General features: G+C 39.0%; 1 protein-coding gene across 2 annotated transcripts in view; it reads right to left on the bottom strand.

The window, feature by feature from the left end:
* LOC108707036 (adenylate cyclase type 4-like) overlaps positions 1-19,782 on the bottom strand; it is a 35,245-nt gene extending 15,463 nt beyond the window's left edge. The window contains exons 1-8 of one of the 2 annotated variants that reach the window (XM_041580206.1): positions 19,609-19,782; positions 11,798-12,192; positions 10,753-10,950; positions 9,299-9,463; positions 9,026-9,175; positions 6,026-6,171; positions 5,755-5,866; positions 1,523-1,650 (exon numbers count right to left, since the gene is read on the bottom strand). In XM_041580206.1, the coding sequence (XP_041436140.1) occupies positions 1,523-1,650; positions 5,755-5,866; positions 6,026-6,171; positions 9,026-9,175; positions 9,299-9,463; positions 10,753-10,950; positions 11,798-11,974 (1,076 nt within the window). In that variant the 5' untranslated portion in view covers positions 11,975-12,192; positions 19,609-19,782. Of the gene's footprint in view, positions 1-1,522; positions 1,651-5,754; positions 5,867-6,025; positions 6,172-9,025; positions 9,176-9,298; positions 9,464-10,752; positions 10,951-11,797; positions 12,193-16,800; positions 16,946-19,608 lie in introns of those variants that run through there. The other variant, XM_041580205.1, reaches the window with a different exon arrangement.
* Between the last annotated feature and the right edge of the window lie 1,073 nt (positions 19,783-20,855).

The following is a 20,855-nucleotide window of genomic DNA, read 5'->3' as shown; positions in this document are numbered from 1 at the left end:
ACTGTCTAGGTAAGTTGCCATGAGTCAGGAAATGTAGGGGGGAAGGGGAGCCCCAAAAAAATTTCGATCTTTTTCAGCCTATCACCCAACATGTAGAAAACACGCCAGCGTTTTTTGGTACTTAGAAAAAAAATTGACTTTTTTTTGAACAATCCCTATCTACTCTATTGCGCTTCGCCAGGTCTGAGGTGGCGAAGGAAGTCTAGCGTAAAAGGTAGCGTTCAGTACACTGCGCAAGTTAGTGAATTTGCGTAGTTTCGTCGCTAGCGAAACTTCGCCTGGCGTAAGGTTGCGAAGTAACACTAGCGAAACTACGCCAGCGTTCGTTAGTGAATTTGCGCAGTAGCGAAAATACCAAACGCTAGCGAATTAACGCTAGCGTTCGGCGCTTCGCGGCTTAGTGAATTTGCCCCTTGGTGTCTATGAGACTCTGACTGTCTAGCAGCTGAAATTCTATATCAGGCAAGAATGGGGCAACTTTCACTTTTGAGGGGCAACAAAGTGGTAAACATGACCCGCCCCAAATTTTCTGAAATGTGCTGCTGACGTCAAATTCAAAATGAGCATATATATATATATATATATATATATATATATATATATATATATATATCAGAAAACAAAAATTCTTAGTTTCAGCATCTGATATGTTGTCTTTGTACTATTTGCAATTAAATACAGGGTTTTAATGATCATTTTAATCATCCCATTTAAAAAAAAAACTTACACAATGTCCCTTTAAAAGAATAAAAAACCTGTATATGTTGAACCTATGCTGCTTCAATGAACCTCGAAGTTTTGACTTCTAGTGCAGCTAAGTATGAGTGCATTCACTTATAATTCATTATGGTACATATGAACATTGCAAAGACAATTTTGGCAATCATGGGTACAGATTTGTATAAATGACTCGAGTCTTGATATGAACATTAGATCTTTAGGAGTAGTTCACTTAGTGAGGACATATACTGTACATTAATAGATCTAGGGTACGCAGTTTCATGTAAAGGTGGATAATAATTCAATAACATAAATGAGCAGTTTACAGTTAAGTGATTTGTCAGGTTAATGTGCAAGAAAAGCCCTTTGGATAACAAATGAATCATCTCAATAGAGCTCAGTAGGGCACATGTCAAGGGAATGAAATAACCTCTTAACGATCATTGGTGATTGCATCACCTTTATGACAACCACATGCAGTGTTTCTAAGAGTGACTGGAAAACATACAGACTCTATTTACTGCAACTGACTGGTATAATTTGTATTTATGCATCGTCTACCAGCTAGCTGTGTTAAACTGTCACTTGCGTTGTTTTTAATTGTGAGGATAAATTGAATCTACCCAAAAAAGTTATACCGGTTTTGGACTGAATACAACAACCTTTTATTTAGCAAGTCCTGTACATTGGCTGGGCTGCTTTAAGACACATTGTTGTGTCTTGTCTTGCAGGAAACGGTTTGTACATACAGTATGTCATACTATTATGTACTACATAGCAGGAGTATGATATGGCTTCTCACCGTATAGCTTGGCACATGTCTAATCCCATCTGAACACAGTTTTTTGCATGGTTTGTTAAGAACTCAGGCAGGCCTGACACACAGTAGTAACAGTCTCCTAGAATCTTAATGCGCATACAGTCATTATCCTAGACACAGGGAAACAAGTATATGTAAAAAGGATAAAAATATTAATAACATAGAGATATTTATTTAAAATTATAATCAAATGAATATATTGATTTCTTTAAGGATATGAAAAGAACATATTGCACATGCAGACAAAGAGAACTAAATGCATCATTTTTACTCTGACATCCTCTCTCACTGGTGAATAATAGTAGACCTAGCTAGCATATTTCCTCAGTTCTTACTATATCACTTTGCACAAAATTGCACCAAATGTAACTGCTGCAAAAGACAACACTAATGAATATATAAATTATCATTTATATATATAAATTATAATTATAATTATAAATGAAGAGTGCTGAGTAATTGTTGCCCATGTATTATTGGTCAATTGTGATCAATTGATATGTCGGTTAATTGTTTTCAATTTATTAAGAATAAATTAATGTGTCATTAGACTACTAATACAGTCATATGAAAAAGTTTAGGAACCCCTCTCAGCCTGCATAATAATTTACTCCACTTTCCACAAAAAAGGTAACAATGGTATGTCTTTCATTTCACAGGAAAATCCGAGTACTGGGGTGTTTTCTGAACAAAGATTTTTAGTGAAGCAGTATTCAGTTGTATGTAATTAAATCAAATGTGAAAAACTGGCTGTGCAAAAATTTGGGTATCCTTGTAATTTGAATGCATGTAACTGCTCAATACTGGTTGGATTAGCTCGTTAAGCCTTGAACTTTATAGACATGTATCCAATCATGAGAAAAGGTATTTAAGGTGGCCAATTGCAAGTTGTGCTTCTGTTTGACTCTCCTCTGGAGAGTGACAACATGGGTTCCTCAAAACAATTCTCAAAAGATCTGAAAACAAAGATTGTTCAGTATCATGGTTTAGGGGAAGGCTACAAAAAGCTATCTCAGAGGTTTAAACTGTCAGTTTAAGGAATGTAATCAGGAAATGGAAGGCCACAGGCACAGTTGCTGTAAACGCCAGGTCTGGCAGGCCAAGAAAAATACAGGAGTGGCATATGCGGAGGATTGTGAGAATGGTTACAGACAACCCAAAGGTCACCTCCAAAGACCTCCAAGAACATCTTGCTGCAGATGGTCTATCTGTACATCATTCTACATTTCAGCGCAATTTGCACAACGAACATCTGTATGGCAGGTTGGCAGGTTGATGAGAAAAAAGCCCTTTCTGCACTCACACCACAAACAGAGGCGCTTGTTGTATGGAAAAGCTCATTTAGACAAGCCACAGTCATTTTGGAACAAAGTGCTTTGGACTGATGAGACACAACTCGAATTATTTGGTCATAACAAAAAGCGATTTGCATGATGGAAGAAAACACCGCATTCCAAGAAAAACACCTGCTACCTACTTTCAAATTTTGTCCCATCATGCTGTGGGTCTGTGTCAGAGCCGGGCCAACCCGGCCACGTGCCCTAGGCAACCTGGGCAGCCACGGCACCGGCTGAGTGTGTGCTGGAGTGTGCATGCGCAAAATTACGCTCAGGTGCGCATGTGCAAAATTACGCTGGAGTGCGCATGCGCAGAAGCACAATTGAGGAGAAAATATCAGCGCCAGTCGGGGAGAGACAGGACCGGACAATTGGGTAGGCAAAAGAGCAGGTACGCGCCCCCCCCAGCTATGCGCCCTAGGCACGTGCCTACTCTGCCTACCCCTAGTTCCGGCCCTGGGCTGTGTGGCTAGTGCAGGGACCGGGGGGCACTTGTTCATCAGGGTCAGATGAATTCAGCTCAATATCAACAAATTCTTCAAGATAATGTTCAAGCATCAGTCACAAAGTTGAAGTTACGCAGGGGTTTGATATTCCAATGAGACAATGACCCTAAACACAATCTAAAAAGTAATTTATGCAATGGGAGATGTACAATATTCTGGAATGGCTGTCACAATTCCCCCTAATTGAATAACATTGAAAATCTATGGGATGAGTTGAAACAGGCTGTCCATGCTCAGCAGTGATCAAATTTAACTGAACTGGAGAGATTTTGTATGGACGAATGGTCAAAAATACCGCCATCCAAAATCCATCCAGAGTCTAGAGGCTGTTACAATTGCAAATGGAAGCTCAACTAAGTATTGATGTAAAATCTCTGTTGGGGTGCCCAAATTTATGCACCTGTCTAATTTTGTTATGATGCATATTGCATATTTTCTGTTAATCCAATAAATCCATGCTGAAATACTACTGTTTCCATAAGACATGTTATATATTAAAATTAAGTTGCTACTTTGAAAGCTCAGCCAATGATAAACAAAATGCCAAAGAATTTAGAGAGGTTCCCAAACTTTTTCATAGGACTGTAGATAAATAGATCACAATGTGTGTTGGCTTTAAGAAACACAGGGTTTAGGCAACCCATACAGTGCCCAGTTAGGCAATATACAATTCAGTCAGCAGGTGGCAGAACCCTTAAGTCTGAGCTTTTGGGAAATTCTCCCATATAAGAGCCAATAATTTTCTGTTTGGCTAATAGGAAGGACAGAAAACTTCAGAGCCAGATCAGATGGGAGGCTGTGCCCTGTTAAACAAGTTAGGAAATTGGCACCAGCTCACTTTAGAGGTGATAGCCAGGCTAGTTAGCAAGGACAGTCTGTGGCCCTGACAAGGAGTGAGTGTTTTGGGGAAGGACCAGGATGATTGTGCACCAGTTACAGATGTGAGCGTTCAGGTGTAGGTTAGTGAGAATGTGCAATGTAAAGAAACAGACATCCCTTGTGAGAAGCTGCTTAATAAAGACAGGTTTATTGCATTCATTTGTAAGATGTTCCCTATAAAGGGAATCCACCAGCCACAGGCTGGCCCCATTAGACATGCATATAGAATATTTATAACTTCAGAGAAATAGTGCTTTCTCCCCACTCGAACAGGCATTATTATTGGTTTAGAAACATGCATTTCTCCAACTTTGGCTTCTTTATTTTACACACAAATGTACTATTACAATTAGAATTAAACTGTCATGATGAGTATATATATTTATGCAGAAAGCATAAAGTATATGAACCGTGCAACTTTGTGTACCAAAAATAGAAAAGATCATTGAAATGTAAGCTCTTTTGTTCTCACTATCTATGCTCTATGTATCTCACTTTGGCCATGGCTACAGATTTAACCCTCCTTGTACACAGATAGAAGTGACACCAGAGCCTAATAAACGTCTACATGTAAAAATATACCAAATGTGCTGAACGAAAATCAGCGGTGTAACTAGATATTACTGGGCCCCACAGCAAATTTGAAATTATTTTTCAGGCCCACAAAATGTCTAGAAGTTGACCTGTTTTACCAATATTTATTGAAATTGCATAGCCCCTATACCTCCTGGGCCCCCCAGGAGGTTTAGGGGGTATACAATTTCAATGTGGCTACAGGGTCTGCTTCCTCTATAGTTACGCCCCTGACAAAATATATTTAACTGTTGTTTTCAAACAACCCTGATTTTCCTCTTTTGGGTGATCTTATAGCTATAACAGAGTTTATGAAATGTGTAAGTGTTCTATTTATATACCAATAAAACATTTATTGTGGCAGTATAGGAAAAAACATTTATTTTGTAGAAACTAGTATTAGGAACACTTCTGCCTAAATGTGCAATCTAATGTAAAGTACTGCCAAGTAGTACAATTTAGGTGCAAAGAGACTTTTAAAAAAAAAATCATTCTTAAGTGTTTTGTTTACATATGGATATATATTTCTTGATACTCACATGACTGTTACTATTTCCTTTGTTGAAAAAAAATGAGACCAGTGTTGCTTAATAGCATTGATTCTAAATATAAGTGGAGGATGTCTCATATGACACAGATTAGAATAAATGACCCTTTATCTGAAGACTTTGTTGCTTTACCATCCTGTTGCATGGGTGATCTTGGTCTATTTTAGTTATGAGGCTGATTTCATATGAAGGGCCCCTTTGTCAGTGCCAGTGGGCCCCTTCATGTTTAAGTTATTTTTTGAAAGTTTGAAGAGCCCCAGCTAACAAAAATTGTCTATAGAAAATGTGAAAAAAAGGCAAGACAAGGACCCACATTTCTAAACAAAACAATATTTGCCCCCTATACAATAAATCCTATTGTAATCCCTTACTTTTGCGATTTGGTCAAACTTTCCGAAGAGCTCGTTTAGCATGAGAACCAACTCCTTGGGAGAGCACTCACTGGAAAGAAGTGTAAAGCCGACAATGTCTGCATACAGAATGCTGCAAACCAACAATAGGCATATATGTATAAATAAGGAATCCAAACAATATGTAACCATACTTATTATATGTTATTGATGCACCACAGATCCATACAATATGTTATCATTTAATTAGAAACAATACTCATTAGCTGGTAATTTGGGGAATGTCTCTCACCTTACATCCTTGTGTCTCTTGATATACAAGTTATGAAAATTGTTGGTATTTTCTGGTTGAGGCCTCTTATCTTTCAGTCTCTCTATGATCTCAGCCTTCATTTCAGTTGCAATGTATGCAGGAAGAATGGAGAGTAGCAAGCGCTCCTATGATACAACATCCCTAGTATCAAACTCACTTATGCCCAATCTGACTTTATCAAGATGATACATATAATAAAATTCTGCATACGTATATTTATATTCAAGAGGGACAGTTATTCCAGTTCCCCCTAGTTAATATATGCATACTTTTCAATCTTACATATCGGATACACTTGTGTGGACCATTTTAGAAACGTGGGAAAGCCTTAAAGGAGTTGTTCACCTTCCAAACACTTTTTTCAGGTTAGTTGTTTTCCGACTTTTCCCCATAAACAATGACTTTTTTCAATTGCTTTCCATCTTTTATTTGTTAACAGTTTTCCCAAAATGTAAGTCTAAAGTTTAATGTCCCTGCCTTTAATGTTCCAGTCTGACAGCTCATGGATCCAGGAGCATTCTGGACTGTTACAATTTGCTAAATTTAGTTGATACATTTCTCAGCAGTATCTGTGGAATATTAGCAACTATTGTATCAATTCTAACAGCTGCCTTTAAAGGAAAACTATACCCCCAAAATGAATACTTAAGCAACAGATAGTTTATATCAAATTGAATGACATATTAAAGAATCTTACCAAACTGGAATATATATTTACATAAATATTGCCCTTTTACATCTCTTGCCTTGAACCACCATTTCGTGACTATCTGTGTTGCCTCAGAGATCACCTGACCAGAAATACTACAACACTAAACTGTAACTGGAAGAAGTGAGGAAGCAAAAGGCAGAACTCTGTCTGTTAATTGGCTCATGTGACCTAACATGTGGTTTGTATGTGTGCACAGTGAATCGTACGATCTCAGGGGGCGGCCCTTATTTTTTAAAATGGTAATTTTCTATTTATGATTACCCAATGGCACATACTACTAAAAAAGTATATTATTATGATAATGGTTCATTTACATGAAGCAGGGTTTTACACATGAGCTGTTTTACTCAGTATCTTTTAATAGAGACCTACATTGTTTGGGGGGTATAGTTTTCCTTTAATGAAACTCAGGGATTCTGCTCAGCAGGGACAACTAAATTTATCAATGAAAAACAGTTAAAGAGTCAGCGAGCCCTCCCCCAGAGCTACTTTAGAAGGTGAAAAATGAAACGTTACTATTCATTATTAGAAAAATAGTCACAATCTGAAACCAAATTAATTTAAAAAAGTGTTTGAAGGTGAACAATCCATTTATGGTTTTTACATTTCTAAGCAACTGGCTTTGTAGCTGTGAAATGGGAAGACAATGTGAGCAATAATTTCTTTCAATTAACTATTACACTTGAGGGCATATTTATCAAGGGTCGAAGTTCGAAGTTAAAAAAACTTCGAATTCAAAAAGACCATCCGAAGAGAGGTTGAAGGTTTTTGGGGGTCGAAGTGGTCAGTATTCGAATTGTACGATCGAAGGAATAGCGCCTTCGATCTACTTTGATTTGAAGTTTCTTTAACTTCGATCTTCAATCCCCCAAACTCCCCCAATTGCCTCCATACAAGTTCTAGGAGGTCCCCCATAGGCTAAAACAGCACTTCAGCAGCTTTTAGGTGCGAATGGTCAAAGTCGAAGTTTTAAAGAGACAGAACGTGATAAATTTCTATATTCGAATTTCAACTTCAAATCGAATTTGGACTATTTGATGGTCGAAGTACCCAAAAATTACTTTGAAATTCGAAGTTTTCTACTTCGAAAATTCACTTCGACCTTTGATAAATCTGCCCCTTGATCTAAACTTCTAGAACAGGTTCATAATAGGTTCATGTAACATGTATAACTCTAGAAGCAGCATCATATATGTTCCCCCAGATTAATTTCTTATTTAGCCCTAACCAGTAAGCAGTTTGTTTATAGGCCAAACCAGTACTACAGCACAAAAATCATAAAGCCATTTATAAACAACAAAAATAAAAATGTAGGAAAATTGCAAAGTATCTAAGAATACCACAGCTATCATCACACTAAAATGTTTCAAGTGATATTTCCATTTAGGGAGTTAAAAACACAAATTTAAACGAGCACATTCAACTGTTAAAGTTAGAGAGTAAAGAATAAGTTATATGCACAGAAGTGTCTTCTATATACAAGTATAGGATAATTTATCTGGAAACCCGTAATATCAAAAGCTCCGAATTACAGGTAGGCCATCTCCCATAGAGTCCATTTGAAGTAAATAATTCTAATCTTTTAAAATTTGTTTTTTTAATAATAAAACAATACCTTCTACTTGATCTTAAAGGGATCCTGTCATCGGAAAACATGTTTTTTTCAAAACGCATCAGTTAATAGTGCTGCTCCAGCAGAATTCTGCACTGAAATCCTTTCTCAAAAGAGCAAACAGATTTTTTTATATTCATTTTTGAAATCTGACATGAGCTAGACATTTTGTCAATTTCCCAGCTGCCCCCAGTCATGTGACTTCCAGATAAATTATCCTATACTTGTATATAGAAGACACTTCTGTGCATATAACTTATTCTTTACTCTCTAACTTTAATGGGTACAATTTTCTTCATTACCTGAAAAATGGAGTTTTGTAACTTGAAAGAACATATTTCCTTGCTAATATTTTCTGTGCTGCTAATAAAAGGATTCAATGAAGAATGAGCAATTAAGGACTGACACTGCCATGCCAATATCAGACTTTTATACAGTAATTGCAGCCAGTTGAATGTGCTCGTTTAAATTTGTGTTTTTAACTCCCTAAATGGAAATATCACTTGAAACATTATTGTTCCAAAAATAAGCATCAGTGAAATATAACTGTTCTACTGTTACCAGATGATGGAAAGTACCTTGTTTTTGGAAAGGTGTCAAGTAACTGCGACGCAAAAGATATTTTTCACAGTTTCTTAATGCTCATCTGACTTACCTGCTGCCTTTCTTGGGACACAAGTTTAAGACGAGAGTGAATGAAGTTGATAGCCTCATGGTAAGTGTCCTTTAAGGCACTCTCTGTCACACGCTTGTGATAACCCCCTATTACATTTCCACAAAGCAAGATAACTGCATCTGCTATCATCTGTTGGTAAATGTGGTAAAAGAGGATCAGCTAGATGTGTTTCAAAGACTCTTAAAAGGAAGTTTGGGACAGTGATGACAAAGAATAGGAAGATGATGAATTTAGTGTATTCCAGGATCTCACCTGCAGAGCAATATCGCCTCCAGGAAGCTGACGTGCTGTAGACACATAGACACTCAAAACGATTATATGTGCAACAAAGCAGCTAAGTCCAGAAAATATAGCCCATTTCATGGACAAAGGGAGCATGGTGTATAAGCTGATAATCACAAACAGCGTCCAGTAGATCTGGAAAAAAATAATAATAAAACGTCCATCATAATGCTGCCTATAAATAGCTTTGTAACAGTCTTTCAAGGGGGTATTATATAAACTAACTCCTAATTCTAAGCCAGAAGACATAATACAAACATTGGGGGCCGCCCAAATGAAGCCTCCTGATGAATATCAGACAAAAAAAGATATAAGGATTGCACACTCAGGGGGCAAAGCACATTTTAAGTACAAAAAAAGAAAAAAAAGCATTTTTGCCCCTGATAAAGACCTCTATTGTGGTCAAAACACGTAGGGTTCTGCTAATATGTAAGTGTTTGATATAATACATTTTGACTTTTTATATAGACTGAGTGTGCAATCCTTTTCTTTCATCTTTTTTGACATAATACATTAGTCCAGGATATAGTCTGATGTTATTATAATTACTGTAACTGCCAAACAGAAAACCGGCCAACTGTTTCCAATACTTCAATGTAATTGGAAAGACAAATATGACTGGTTTCTGTGCTTCTTTCATTTGGTCCAGGAATCTGTAACATCTGTCTCTCCAGCTTTTACTACACTACAAGTCCCAGCATCCCCCAACAGGAGCTGGATGTAATCAATAATTAACATATGGGATTCTGCAATAACATTGGCAATGTTTGCTTTTGTCCAATAACCCATAAGGACCAAAGCTTTTAACTTGTTTTGTGTAAGTAGAATAGGGAAAAAATCTAACTGGTTGCTATGGATGACTAAAAATGGACAAACTGTTACTGCATTGTTACCTCCATAGTCTTTATAAATATAATGTCATATTTTATAGTTAAGCCAGGAGCTTTAGAGTGGAATACATTGTGGAAAAAATAACAAGAATAAATACAAAGAATAAACTACATCAGGAAGTTGAGCAAAAAACTATGACAAATAGGATTTTGGTGGTTCACCCTAATGCATCTCTTGCCAAAGCTTTCCTTGGCTACCGCCTTCCTTGTAGTGTAAATGTTTTTTGAGGGTGGCGTGGTGGATTTTGTAGAAATTACATTATACTTTCTTTACTCAAATACATAATAAACAAAGTGTACTTTGTCACTCATATAATTTAACCTGCAAAACCAAATTATGAGACAATAAAATGTAGAACATGGCAGGGCTTAAAGTAAAGAAGTTCAAATCTAAACACTGAAGAGTACATTCTGCTTGCAATTGCCTGTGGGTGATTTGAGCTTTTTGTCCTTCCCCCACTGAACTATCACACACTGGTAGGACAAAAAGCTCAAATTCACCCTTATTTGCCATTGCTCCTTTCTTCTGCTCACCTGGTCCCATGCACTGACAAGGCCACTGGTGAAGATAAATACATAACCCAAGGTGACGAGGCATCCCCAGATGACGACACCTATTATCTGCATGCATTTCTGCACCACTTTTTTAATGCATACTGGGATGAAGAGAATACTGAATATTCCAAGGGCACAGAAGATGGTCACTAGGAAACCGACATTGTCTGAAAACGTCTAAAAAAAGAAGAACAATTTTTAGTATGACACTTTCCCCAGTGTAATATATGTCCTCCCAGTCTTCTAAGTTGTACTTCCCAAGTTCCCAGTCTTTTCAAATCTCCTTTTCCAAGTTATGAACAATTAGTGTTCAGCTACTGCAGGCAAAAGATTTGGTTGCCATAAAATTTCTACAATTGCACCCAAACTGGGTGGCACATATACACTTTATGGCCAATATCACATTTTCTCAGTGTTAAGACTGACATGAGCAGTTTAAAAATATATGGCACTGAACCCTGAAGAGGTGAGAATGAGTTCTCTGAAGTAATGAAGTATGTTTTATATCTGGCAGTCCAACAGACAAGTGTGGTTTTGCTGGATGCCAGCAGAACACTATCTGCTTGGCTCTGTAAGGCCTATTGTAAAAGGAGACGTAATAGTGGTCTGGGGATGATATTTATGGTTCTGGTTTCAGGATCCTTGTGTCTGGTAAACTTTAATTCTACAACATATAGAAATTGGATTTCATGTTTAATTTGAAAAGGACTTTTATTTGTCTGGGTGACAGGTCCACTTTAAGAGAAAAGCCTACAGTTGTTTACAACAATAATTATAATTAAATAATAAAATAATTAAAATGTTACCTAAATGAGGAGTTTGATTGCCCCTACAGACAAAAAAATATATAAAGAACAAAAAAATCATGTATATGGCTAATGATGCAGAATTAGATTGGTAGATAACATATTCAAATCTGGAAAGACCTAGGTCTCCATCTGGAAGGTAAAGTAGGCTTGCAGAAACATAAGGGATTGCTTAGAAATGTTTATAAATCAGCATTAGGCAAAAGAACTCTACTCACTCGACCGGTGGCAAATGTGATGATAATGAGGGCGCAGCATACTGCTAGCACAATGAGCAGCAGGAGCAAGATGACTGGGTACTGCTGGGTCAAGCGATAATATGTCTCATAGAGGGGGCCCTCCTTTTCACATCTCTGCCGGTAGTGCCCTAGTTGAGTCTTGCTATTCTCTAGCATCTGGACTGCCAGCCAACACTTTCTGAGTCTGGTAGGAGATGCAGTGAGATGTTCTTGGGTAAGGAATTGGTAAAAGAGCTGTTGCCACAAGGAAGAAAGGGCAACAGCATGGAATGGAATGTGGGGTCCATCACAGAGGTCCTTGTGTCGATGGGGACACGGGGAGGCTGTACATGATACCTGTTCCTGAATTAACAATGATCAGGTGAAAATAGTATCTGGAAAGAATAAAAAAATTGTGTTAAAGGAAATCAATACTAAACGTGCAAAGCTGACATTTTACACCTCCACCAAATCATACTGGTTTTGCTATTCTGTCCAAATAGACCAGTAATTAAAGAGGCAGATCCATTATAATGCAATGCAAACTGTATTCAAAACTTGCCAGTAGATATAACTATTTTATTATGATTTCAGTTTGCATATGGCTCTGTGCTGTTGCTTTAAAATACTATCCATTAACCCACACATACTGAGAACTCTAGGAAGACTAATTCTCCATCCCAATACTCGTAATCACCAGACCCCATTTAATTATGATTATCTGTTTCATGTTATATTCTTAATAAATCAACCTAGTCTCCTGGTTTCGCTTGCTTTTAATAGAATTCCAAACAGAATGCTCCATTCATTTCTACTCTCACTCTTACACACTTAAGTTGCTCTTGTGCTCTGCTTCACTCTGACACAAACACACACAAAATCCTGTTTCCACCCCCTTTACATACTTTCCTCATCAAACCGACTGCCTCACATTAGCTTTTTCTAGTGGCTTCATCCAGTGTTGACGCACTCCACTTCTAAATTATAATAAGAACTGCTCTCATCCTCATTTTTATTCTGGTACATTCAGCTTCCAAAAGACACTCACCTCTTTCCAGGGCATATGTTCTTCATTCATTAGTTCCTTTTTAAGTACATTATACCTACTCTACACTCCATTTACTAAACACTATGTTTTAATTCACTTCTTTCCAGTTTTCTTACAATCTCACATTAGTCTCCTTCAATACATGGACTCATGCACACCTCCCTCTTGGAAAGACGTACTTAGAGTGCTCTTTGCCTTGAACTCACTAGTGCTCAATAATACCTAAGATATCTCTCCACATGATAAGACAAGGGCAAGTAAAAACAAACAAAAATCCTCATTTGCCACTACCATACAGTGACAATGAAAAGGGTTAATAATATTCAACATTGGAGGCTCCTGTGACACATTGTAAATAGATCAGGATAGTCCTTTTCCTGGCAAAAGAAATTCTTAGTAGATTTATAATGGAAAAGCAGTGAATACTGGAAATGAGGAATGGGGGTGGGGAGCGTAATTATGTTTTACAGCAAGGCAGGTTGCCTGCTAACACAAGAACGGAAGGGAACTTTGATCTGAGACTCACACTGATCGTCAGAGAGAGAAAAATAATGTACAGCTGTTATGACAGAACTAAGATAGAAGGAATAAAATGGAAATCCCTGGTATTTACGTAATAAGAAACTGGTCTCTTGATGGGTTATGCATTGTGGTTACAGAGTGCAAAAACAAAGACAAGTTGGAAAGGGAAGTTTATTGAAATTGGAAGCTGCTTAAGAGAACTAAGTTCAGCCACTGCTCTTTGGCTAAAGGAGTGGTGAAAGATCCTTGAATAACTCGAGCCTGTATGGTGCCCAGGATGTTTGGATGTTTCCTGCCTTTGTTCAGCTCATAGGCTGCTGTTCCTTCAGTCCCAGGCTATGCTTTCAAAGACAGCTTTAGTGAGACACTAAATTAAGAGCTATTGTACTATTGTGGTCCAAAGAGTTTAATTGGAACAAAAGCGGAGTTAAAAAGTGACCAAATTATGTTTCTAAATCTTATGTGTTCCAGGGGTCCTGGCACCAGGTTTATTTATTCCCTGTGTTATTGAGCCCCTGGTTTTGCTTTATCCTATGAATAACCATTTGTAGAAAATGATCTCTGTTACCTCTGCTCATTAGTATGCATTCAATATTACCACATACATACATATATGTGCACATATAATTACACACAGCAAATATAATGCACGTTTTAGTAGCCCCTCATCACACTGTTTATATACTTCATCACAGTACCACCTGCTGAACACATCCCACAATTTCATCACTACATAATAATTTCATTTCAGCTCTCTGCATTGCTAAGAAACCCAGTGCTAAAACATCAAACAAATGATGTCCATTTTACAGCAGAATCCAGGTAAGAAAACAAGCCCAGTTCAGTCCAACAGAATTACATCAAATCCGACCCACTGTGGAGGATCCCAAAACAAAAAGGGGCTATTTACAAACATAGGTGCATTTGTAACACAACAGTAGTATCAGGACACAGTTATTGCCACAAAGCGGCTCATGTCCAAGAGCATATCTATGTTTGTTTCAGTTTTAGAAATTGCTGCATTCCATTCCAAATCTGATAATACCACATATGTTTCCTGCTGAAAAGTTTCAGGGTTTCAGGTCAGGTGTATACAAGAAATATTGGCATTTTTGTTTACAGACATTTCCACTAAATCAGACCTGTGCAGATCTCTGATATCCTGACAACAGCCCAACAGCTCAGACTGTCTAATACAGGCATGTCCAAAGTGAGGTCCTGGGGCCAATGGTGGCCCTTTTTCAAATTTAAACCGGCCCTCAGCCTCCATCATGAAATTAATAATAATGAGGCCCCCCAGTACTGTGTGATCAGGAATCCCATAGCAGTAATATTTGGGCACATTAGTGAAATGATCTGCCACTAGGTCTATACTGCTGCCTGTGTGCTGAAGGTGTTAGCAATAGACACGTACTGGCACATAGTGAAGCGCCGCTCTCACATACTTCTTTAGGGCTGAAGGTGTCAATAGACGTACTGACGTGCCAGTACAGTAAACTAAAGAAGTATGGCGTCAATACGTTTCAATACGTGTCTATTGCTAACACCTTCAGCACACAGGCAGCAGGTGTCAGATCATTTCACTAATGTGCCCAAATATTACTGCTACGATTACTCGATTCCTGTAATTTAATGTTAATGGTTCAAAGAATGTCGAGCTGAATGGTCGGCCCCCACACATTTTCACCTCACCAAATCTGGCCCTCGTTGCAAAAAGTTTGGGCACCCCTGGTCTAATACAAAATTACCACAGGCTCCAAACTCTAGCACTAGCCCAGGTTCTGGTACCCTGAAACCAGCCTAGCACCTAGTACCCCAACACCAGGTCATATACCCAGCTTAGGCCCAGCTACCCTGACCCCAATCCAGGCTCTGTAATTAGGAACAAAAAATCATTCTTCTTCACTGATGCCAGCCCAGGTCTAGTAATTGTGATTCAAACCAGCCCAGGCCCAGTTACTCCTGCCCAGGTCAATATACCCGTATACCAGTCCAAGCCTACCAACCCTGACACAGGTTCTGACTAAGATACCCTGACTATACCCTTACACCAGTCCCAGCCTGGCTATGAAAAACTCTAAGCCAGTCTAAGCTCAGACATTCTAAAATGAGCCAGACTCTACTACCCTACTAACAGCAGACCACTTCCAGCTAGGCAAGCACTACAATAGACTCTGCCCATGGCATTGTCTCAGACAATGCTAAATAGTCAAAGTATAAACCCAGCTGGGTCTGGGCTGCTGTCAGTGTAGGTTTGTTTCAGATTTGCTGGGCCACAGCTTGTGTAAGGATGCCTGGGTCAGAATAGCTATGTTCTGCTACTATCAGGGTCCTGGGCCTGAATTGGTTTTGTTAGGCAGAGACTGGGGTTAGAGTTGTTTAGCCTGAGCTAGTAAAGGGGTAGCTGGGCCTTGACTGGTGTCAGCATAGGTCATGCTAACCTGACACTGGGCCAGGCCATGCTAACCTGACACACCAGGGCAGGACATGTTAAGATGAAACTAGTCTGTTCAATGCTAACCTGACCCAGTGCCAGGCTATACTAACCTGAGACCAGGCCATGTTAACCTAAAATAAGGCCAGTCAAGTTAATGCAACACCAGGCCAGGTCATGCTAACCTGACACCAAATCAGGCAAAGTTAATCTGTCCCCAGGCCATGCTGACCTGATATCAGCCCAGGCCCAGCTATCCTTTCACCACACTTGGTCCAGCAACCCCACCAGTCATATCACAGCAACACCACCAAGCTATTGTAACATCAGCCAAGGCCCAGCCATCCTGACACAAGCCTGTCCCACCAAATGTAAAACAAGACAAGGGTAAACTCAGTTCCCAACATCGAAATCAGCTCAGGCTCAAGAATCCCAGCAGCAGTCTAGACACAGCTATGCTGACACCAGTCTAGCCTCAGCTCTCTTGAAATTAGGACAGACCACCACCCCAATAACAGCTATCAGGTATCATGCTCGACTCTACTCATTATTATTTCTGACAATGTTAATCCCTTGTCAAATATTAAGCCAGACCCCACCAGATACCAATACAGAGCAGCCGTCACAGGCAGACATCAGACATAACAGACCTTGTCTAATCAAACTTCCAAAACGCGCATCTTTAGCTTAGATCACTTGAAATATGTTTTAAGTTACAAGCTATGCCAAATGCCACTTCACCAGACCAATTATTAAAAACTCTACTTCACTTGAAGCCATTCTTTCTCTCAACATACTGTAAGTATAGCCATTACCCCCATGCCCAAAACCAGGACTACAAAGAAATACAGAACACAGATACCTGCTTACACCCTATTTCTGCTCAAACATCTGCTTTTTGCTGCTGCAACTCACACTTTCCAACATCTCCTAGATTCTGTCTCTATGTGAGCTCTTTGATCCCCACTCTAAAAATGAGTACATATCCATTCACTCCACCTTTTATATAAGCTTTGCAGCGCCGCGCTCTGCTTTCCTCTGCTCCCTCTCTCCTCGAAGCTTTCCTCCAGGTTGTCTCTCACTGAAATTTCAAAGCTTTGAGTCCCTCCCAGCTCTCATCCCTCCTTCTGCCTCCCTAGCCCCTCTCTGTCACACTACACTGGGTGTGCTCTGCTTTTCCTTTCCTGTAAATCATGCCTGTGTATTTTCTGGATGTCTCAGGCACCCCCTCCTTAAATCTCTCTCTCTCTCTGATTTTGCCCTCATATTCTTGTTACCCCCCTCTTTGTTACCAAAGCTAATTCATTTTCATTACCAGAGTTTATTAGTATTTTCCATCTTAGTTGTTTCTTGTCTGATGTCTGACCCACCCTTTGGCTTCCCTTACCCCTCCTGCACCTCAGTGCCTGATTACTTACTACTGTAGTTCATACTGCTCTGAACACCCACCTCCATCCTGCCCTGAAGTCTAATCAAGCTATTTCCCTGTTAGCTGACACCAGAATTTGCAGACACTTTATAACAATTACTAGTCCAGTACCAACAAGCAATACTCTTTTCCCTGATCCATGTTTCCTCTTACAAAAACAGTACGATGTTTTTACCAGATATCATCTCAGTTCACCCCTAAATTCTGCTAAGGACTTACCCATCCAACAAGAAATGACCAAGGTCCCTTAAACAGGGAAGTCTCTGCTTTATGTGCCCTGCCAATACAGTACCATTTTCTGAGGAAATGAACCAGGGGTATTTGAAGGATTACCATAAACAGTAATTATATTGTGTATGCCAACAACTAGTCAGCATATGTGTTGCTGGGATGGGCATAGGGATTTCTTGCCAAGTTATGCGGTTCATAGACTCTGAATAATACTAATGCCGCAAACACATTAACCCCTTTGCTGCAAAAAATACCTCTGAAAGATCCACGATGTCCCATTAAAACCATATACAATCCCCATGTAGCACAGCTGATTAAAGATCTATGCTCACACCCAAACAAACATCTGACTATCTAGTTATTAAAGGAACATCCATAGTGACCAGACCTATTCTAAAAGGCTAACATTTATAACAAAACAAAAAAAATATTATGCCAATCTAAATAACCCACCAGTTACCTGTCACCATTAAGTGCAATCTGCTTTTATAAAAATAGCCAATCAATAATGTTCAGGAGAAATAACATGTAATGGGTTACTAGTTACCTTGTCATTTGCTAGTTAACAGGAGCATGGCCAGAGCTCTGCAGGTTTTTTTTAATGATTCAGAGACAAGTCAGTATCAGAGATGCTCTGCAGGGTGATATCTCACCAATGGAGTTAAACATTCAGACTGGAGTTGCTCAGGGGCAATGATCTGCAGGTGTCTTGCAAGGAATTAGCAATTATGCCCATCTCTGTTGCAAATGATTTTATTTTAATTTGATGTCAAAGAAAGAGAGAAAAAACTGCTGGGAAATCTCAGAGCAGGAAACCAGAAACAGATATTTAACAGCTTAGGATAGAGAGCTTGGGGAGAAACATTTCTGAATCAAGGGTGCATTCATGCAAACAAAAGTAAAATGTGAGCCACTAAGGGATAACATATGGATACATAAATGAAAATGGTGAGATGGGGCCATTTCACACTAAACTGCGTCTGTGTGGTTTTCTGTTTCCAAATTACAAAGTGGAAATTCTGTCCTAGTTATACCCAATACAAATAGCTGTGCTCTAAAAAGGAAATAAAGACCATTGAATCTGTGACAATAACAAGCTGTCATGTGACACAGCCTATATAGTTGGGTGACCCAATTGTCTCTTTAACTGGATATTTCCCCTGGAATATTCATGCCTGAGGATGTTGAGGCACCCCCAGAGTATTATTTTTTTTTTAAATGTGTCCATGGTTAAAGGGGTGATGTAGTTAGCCTACCATATAGGTATGGATGGTTTAAAAAAAGAGAAAATAAGGGCAGAAAATCAGGTAAAAGAAAGGCAGCAACAAGGAGCTAAGCTTTAAGGCATTGTCACACTGATAACTGTCTGTGTGACTAACAGCCAAAGAAGGAAATTATGTCCCATAATTCTGTAGTCTTTCTGGAACACAGCTATTCCTGCTCCCTAAAATAAAAATGTACATGTCCTACAATAAAGCCACTCAGAAAAAATATCCAGAAGGCGGCATTACAATAAATCTCATGTGGAGCCTCACATTCTGTATTTTGACACCCAGCAAAAAAACAGAAACACAGACATGCCTTTGTGAGATGCAGCAACAAATCTCAAGACTCTGGCATGTCTCCGAGAGAGAGGTAAGAGGTACAGCAGAAAAGCAGCAAGAGGGGTGTTAGATGAGAGGCTATAAAATTGCAGAAGATGCAGATATGAAAACTAGAAAACAATGATATGTGTAAGTGAGCAGCAAAGCAAGGTAGGAGATAGGGAAGACCTGAAGTAGATACAGTTCTGGCAGCCAATTTCTGTTCTGATTTTTAATTACCAGATTCATTTGGAAACAAGCCCAAAGGAAAATGACATCAGCTCTCTCTACTTATCTCTCTTGCTCAGTGTTTCCTTTGTGCCTCCACTTGATACCACAGTTTGTGCCTGTTGCCCCTGTCTCTAACGCTATAATTTGGGGCCATTCTTTCAACTGCTTTCAAACAAGCAGACTTATTCACCCCCTGTTTGTGTTCCTAAAACTGCTTTCTATTCTTACCCTCCCCTTTAATAAAATGTCTTACTCCTTTTTTGCTTTCACCACTTCCCTATCAGTTATGATATTCATTTACATTTCCTCTTTATAAGAGTTTAGAATTATTACCTGCTAATGTCTTGGCCCCCATGAAAGAACCCAGGCTCCACCGTGCACTCTCTGTTTTAAATACCGTTCACACAAGCTCATCTGGGCAGGAAGAAAGCATAGAGAGGAGGGGAAGACGCAGTTTGGAGTTGGAACTTTACGTGAGGGTGTCAAACTCATCAACTGCCTAACATATGCGCCCCACACCTGACAGCCAGTGGCCTCTGGAATGAGGTAAAACCAGTCACCGCTTAAAAGCAGCCAGAATCTTGTGTCTTTCTGATGTCTATTTTTAACCTATTGTAAGCTGGTTGGAATCTTCTTAAAAGGTCAGCAGCTGTGGAGAAACCAGAAGAAACTTTAGGTGTAAGGTTACCATTGCCATCCATTAAAGAAAAAGTGTGTTTTAACCAATTCTAGGAAAGAATGCAATAAACTTTTTTTGCGAACTTTTGCAGAATTTAAATCACTGGGGGTGCTTAAATAATAGAGCCGAGTCTAAAAAAGGCTTTTGGGGAGCTAACAAAAGCTGACACAAACAGCACTGAATTGATGAATCGTGAGCCATAATGTAAGGTGAAACTTTGCCCTGCAGGTCTAGTGGCAACAAAAGGAATATGAATGGGCAAAGTCATGACTTAACAATACACCCATCCCTTTTGTGTGTGACGCCACAAAGTTTCCAGGCCATTAATCTCAAACACTTTATTCTTTGTATTGTTTTTCCCTATAGTTATGAAAAACTGGAATAGACCAAGTAGGGTATTTATTCAAAAACAATACATTGCCTGTGTTTAGAGAACCATTTTAAGGACCCAGAGAAGTCTAAGGTTGCAATCTTTTTTTTTTAATTCACTAAATACCTTGAGACAAAACTAGCGCAAGCCAAAGTGTGGAAACAAAAACATACATTTTAACAGTATAGAGAACATGTGGCTCCAAGAAATAAACCTGAGCACAAACCACAAACATTTCCTGCTGAGTGGTATAGAGGAAAGTGGGGGCCTCTGGTTTGCAGGGTAAATGAAGACAGATCCTGTAAGAATGCCCTGATGTTCGCTCTACCACTAGAATCTGATTTTATAAGCCTATGGGAAAAGAAATAGCGAATGCATACCACATTGTGTAGTTTTGTACAGATCCAACCTGAAAGGAGTCCTCCTCCCTCATTTCTACTTTATTCCCTTCTCCCTGGGTGTCTGCCTTTTTTTCATTTAAATGACACTGCTGGAATTGTCACTAATTAAAGGCCCTCCACTCTCGGTGGC

This window comes from Xenopus laevis, chromosome 1S, assembly GCF_017654675.1.
Source record: "Xenopus laevis strain J_2021 chromosome 1S, Xenopus_laevis_v10.1, whole genome shotgun sequence".
In the NCBI taxonomy this organism is placed as follows: domain Eukaryota; kingdom Metazoa; phylum Chordata; class Amphibia; order Anura; family Pipidae; genus Xenopus; species Xenopus laevis.
This window is presented reverse-complemented; position numbering and strand designations above follow the sequence as displayed.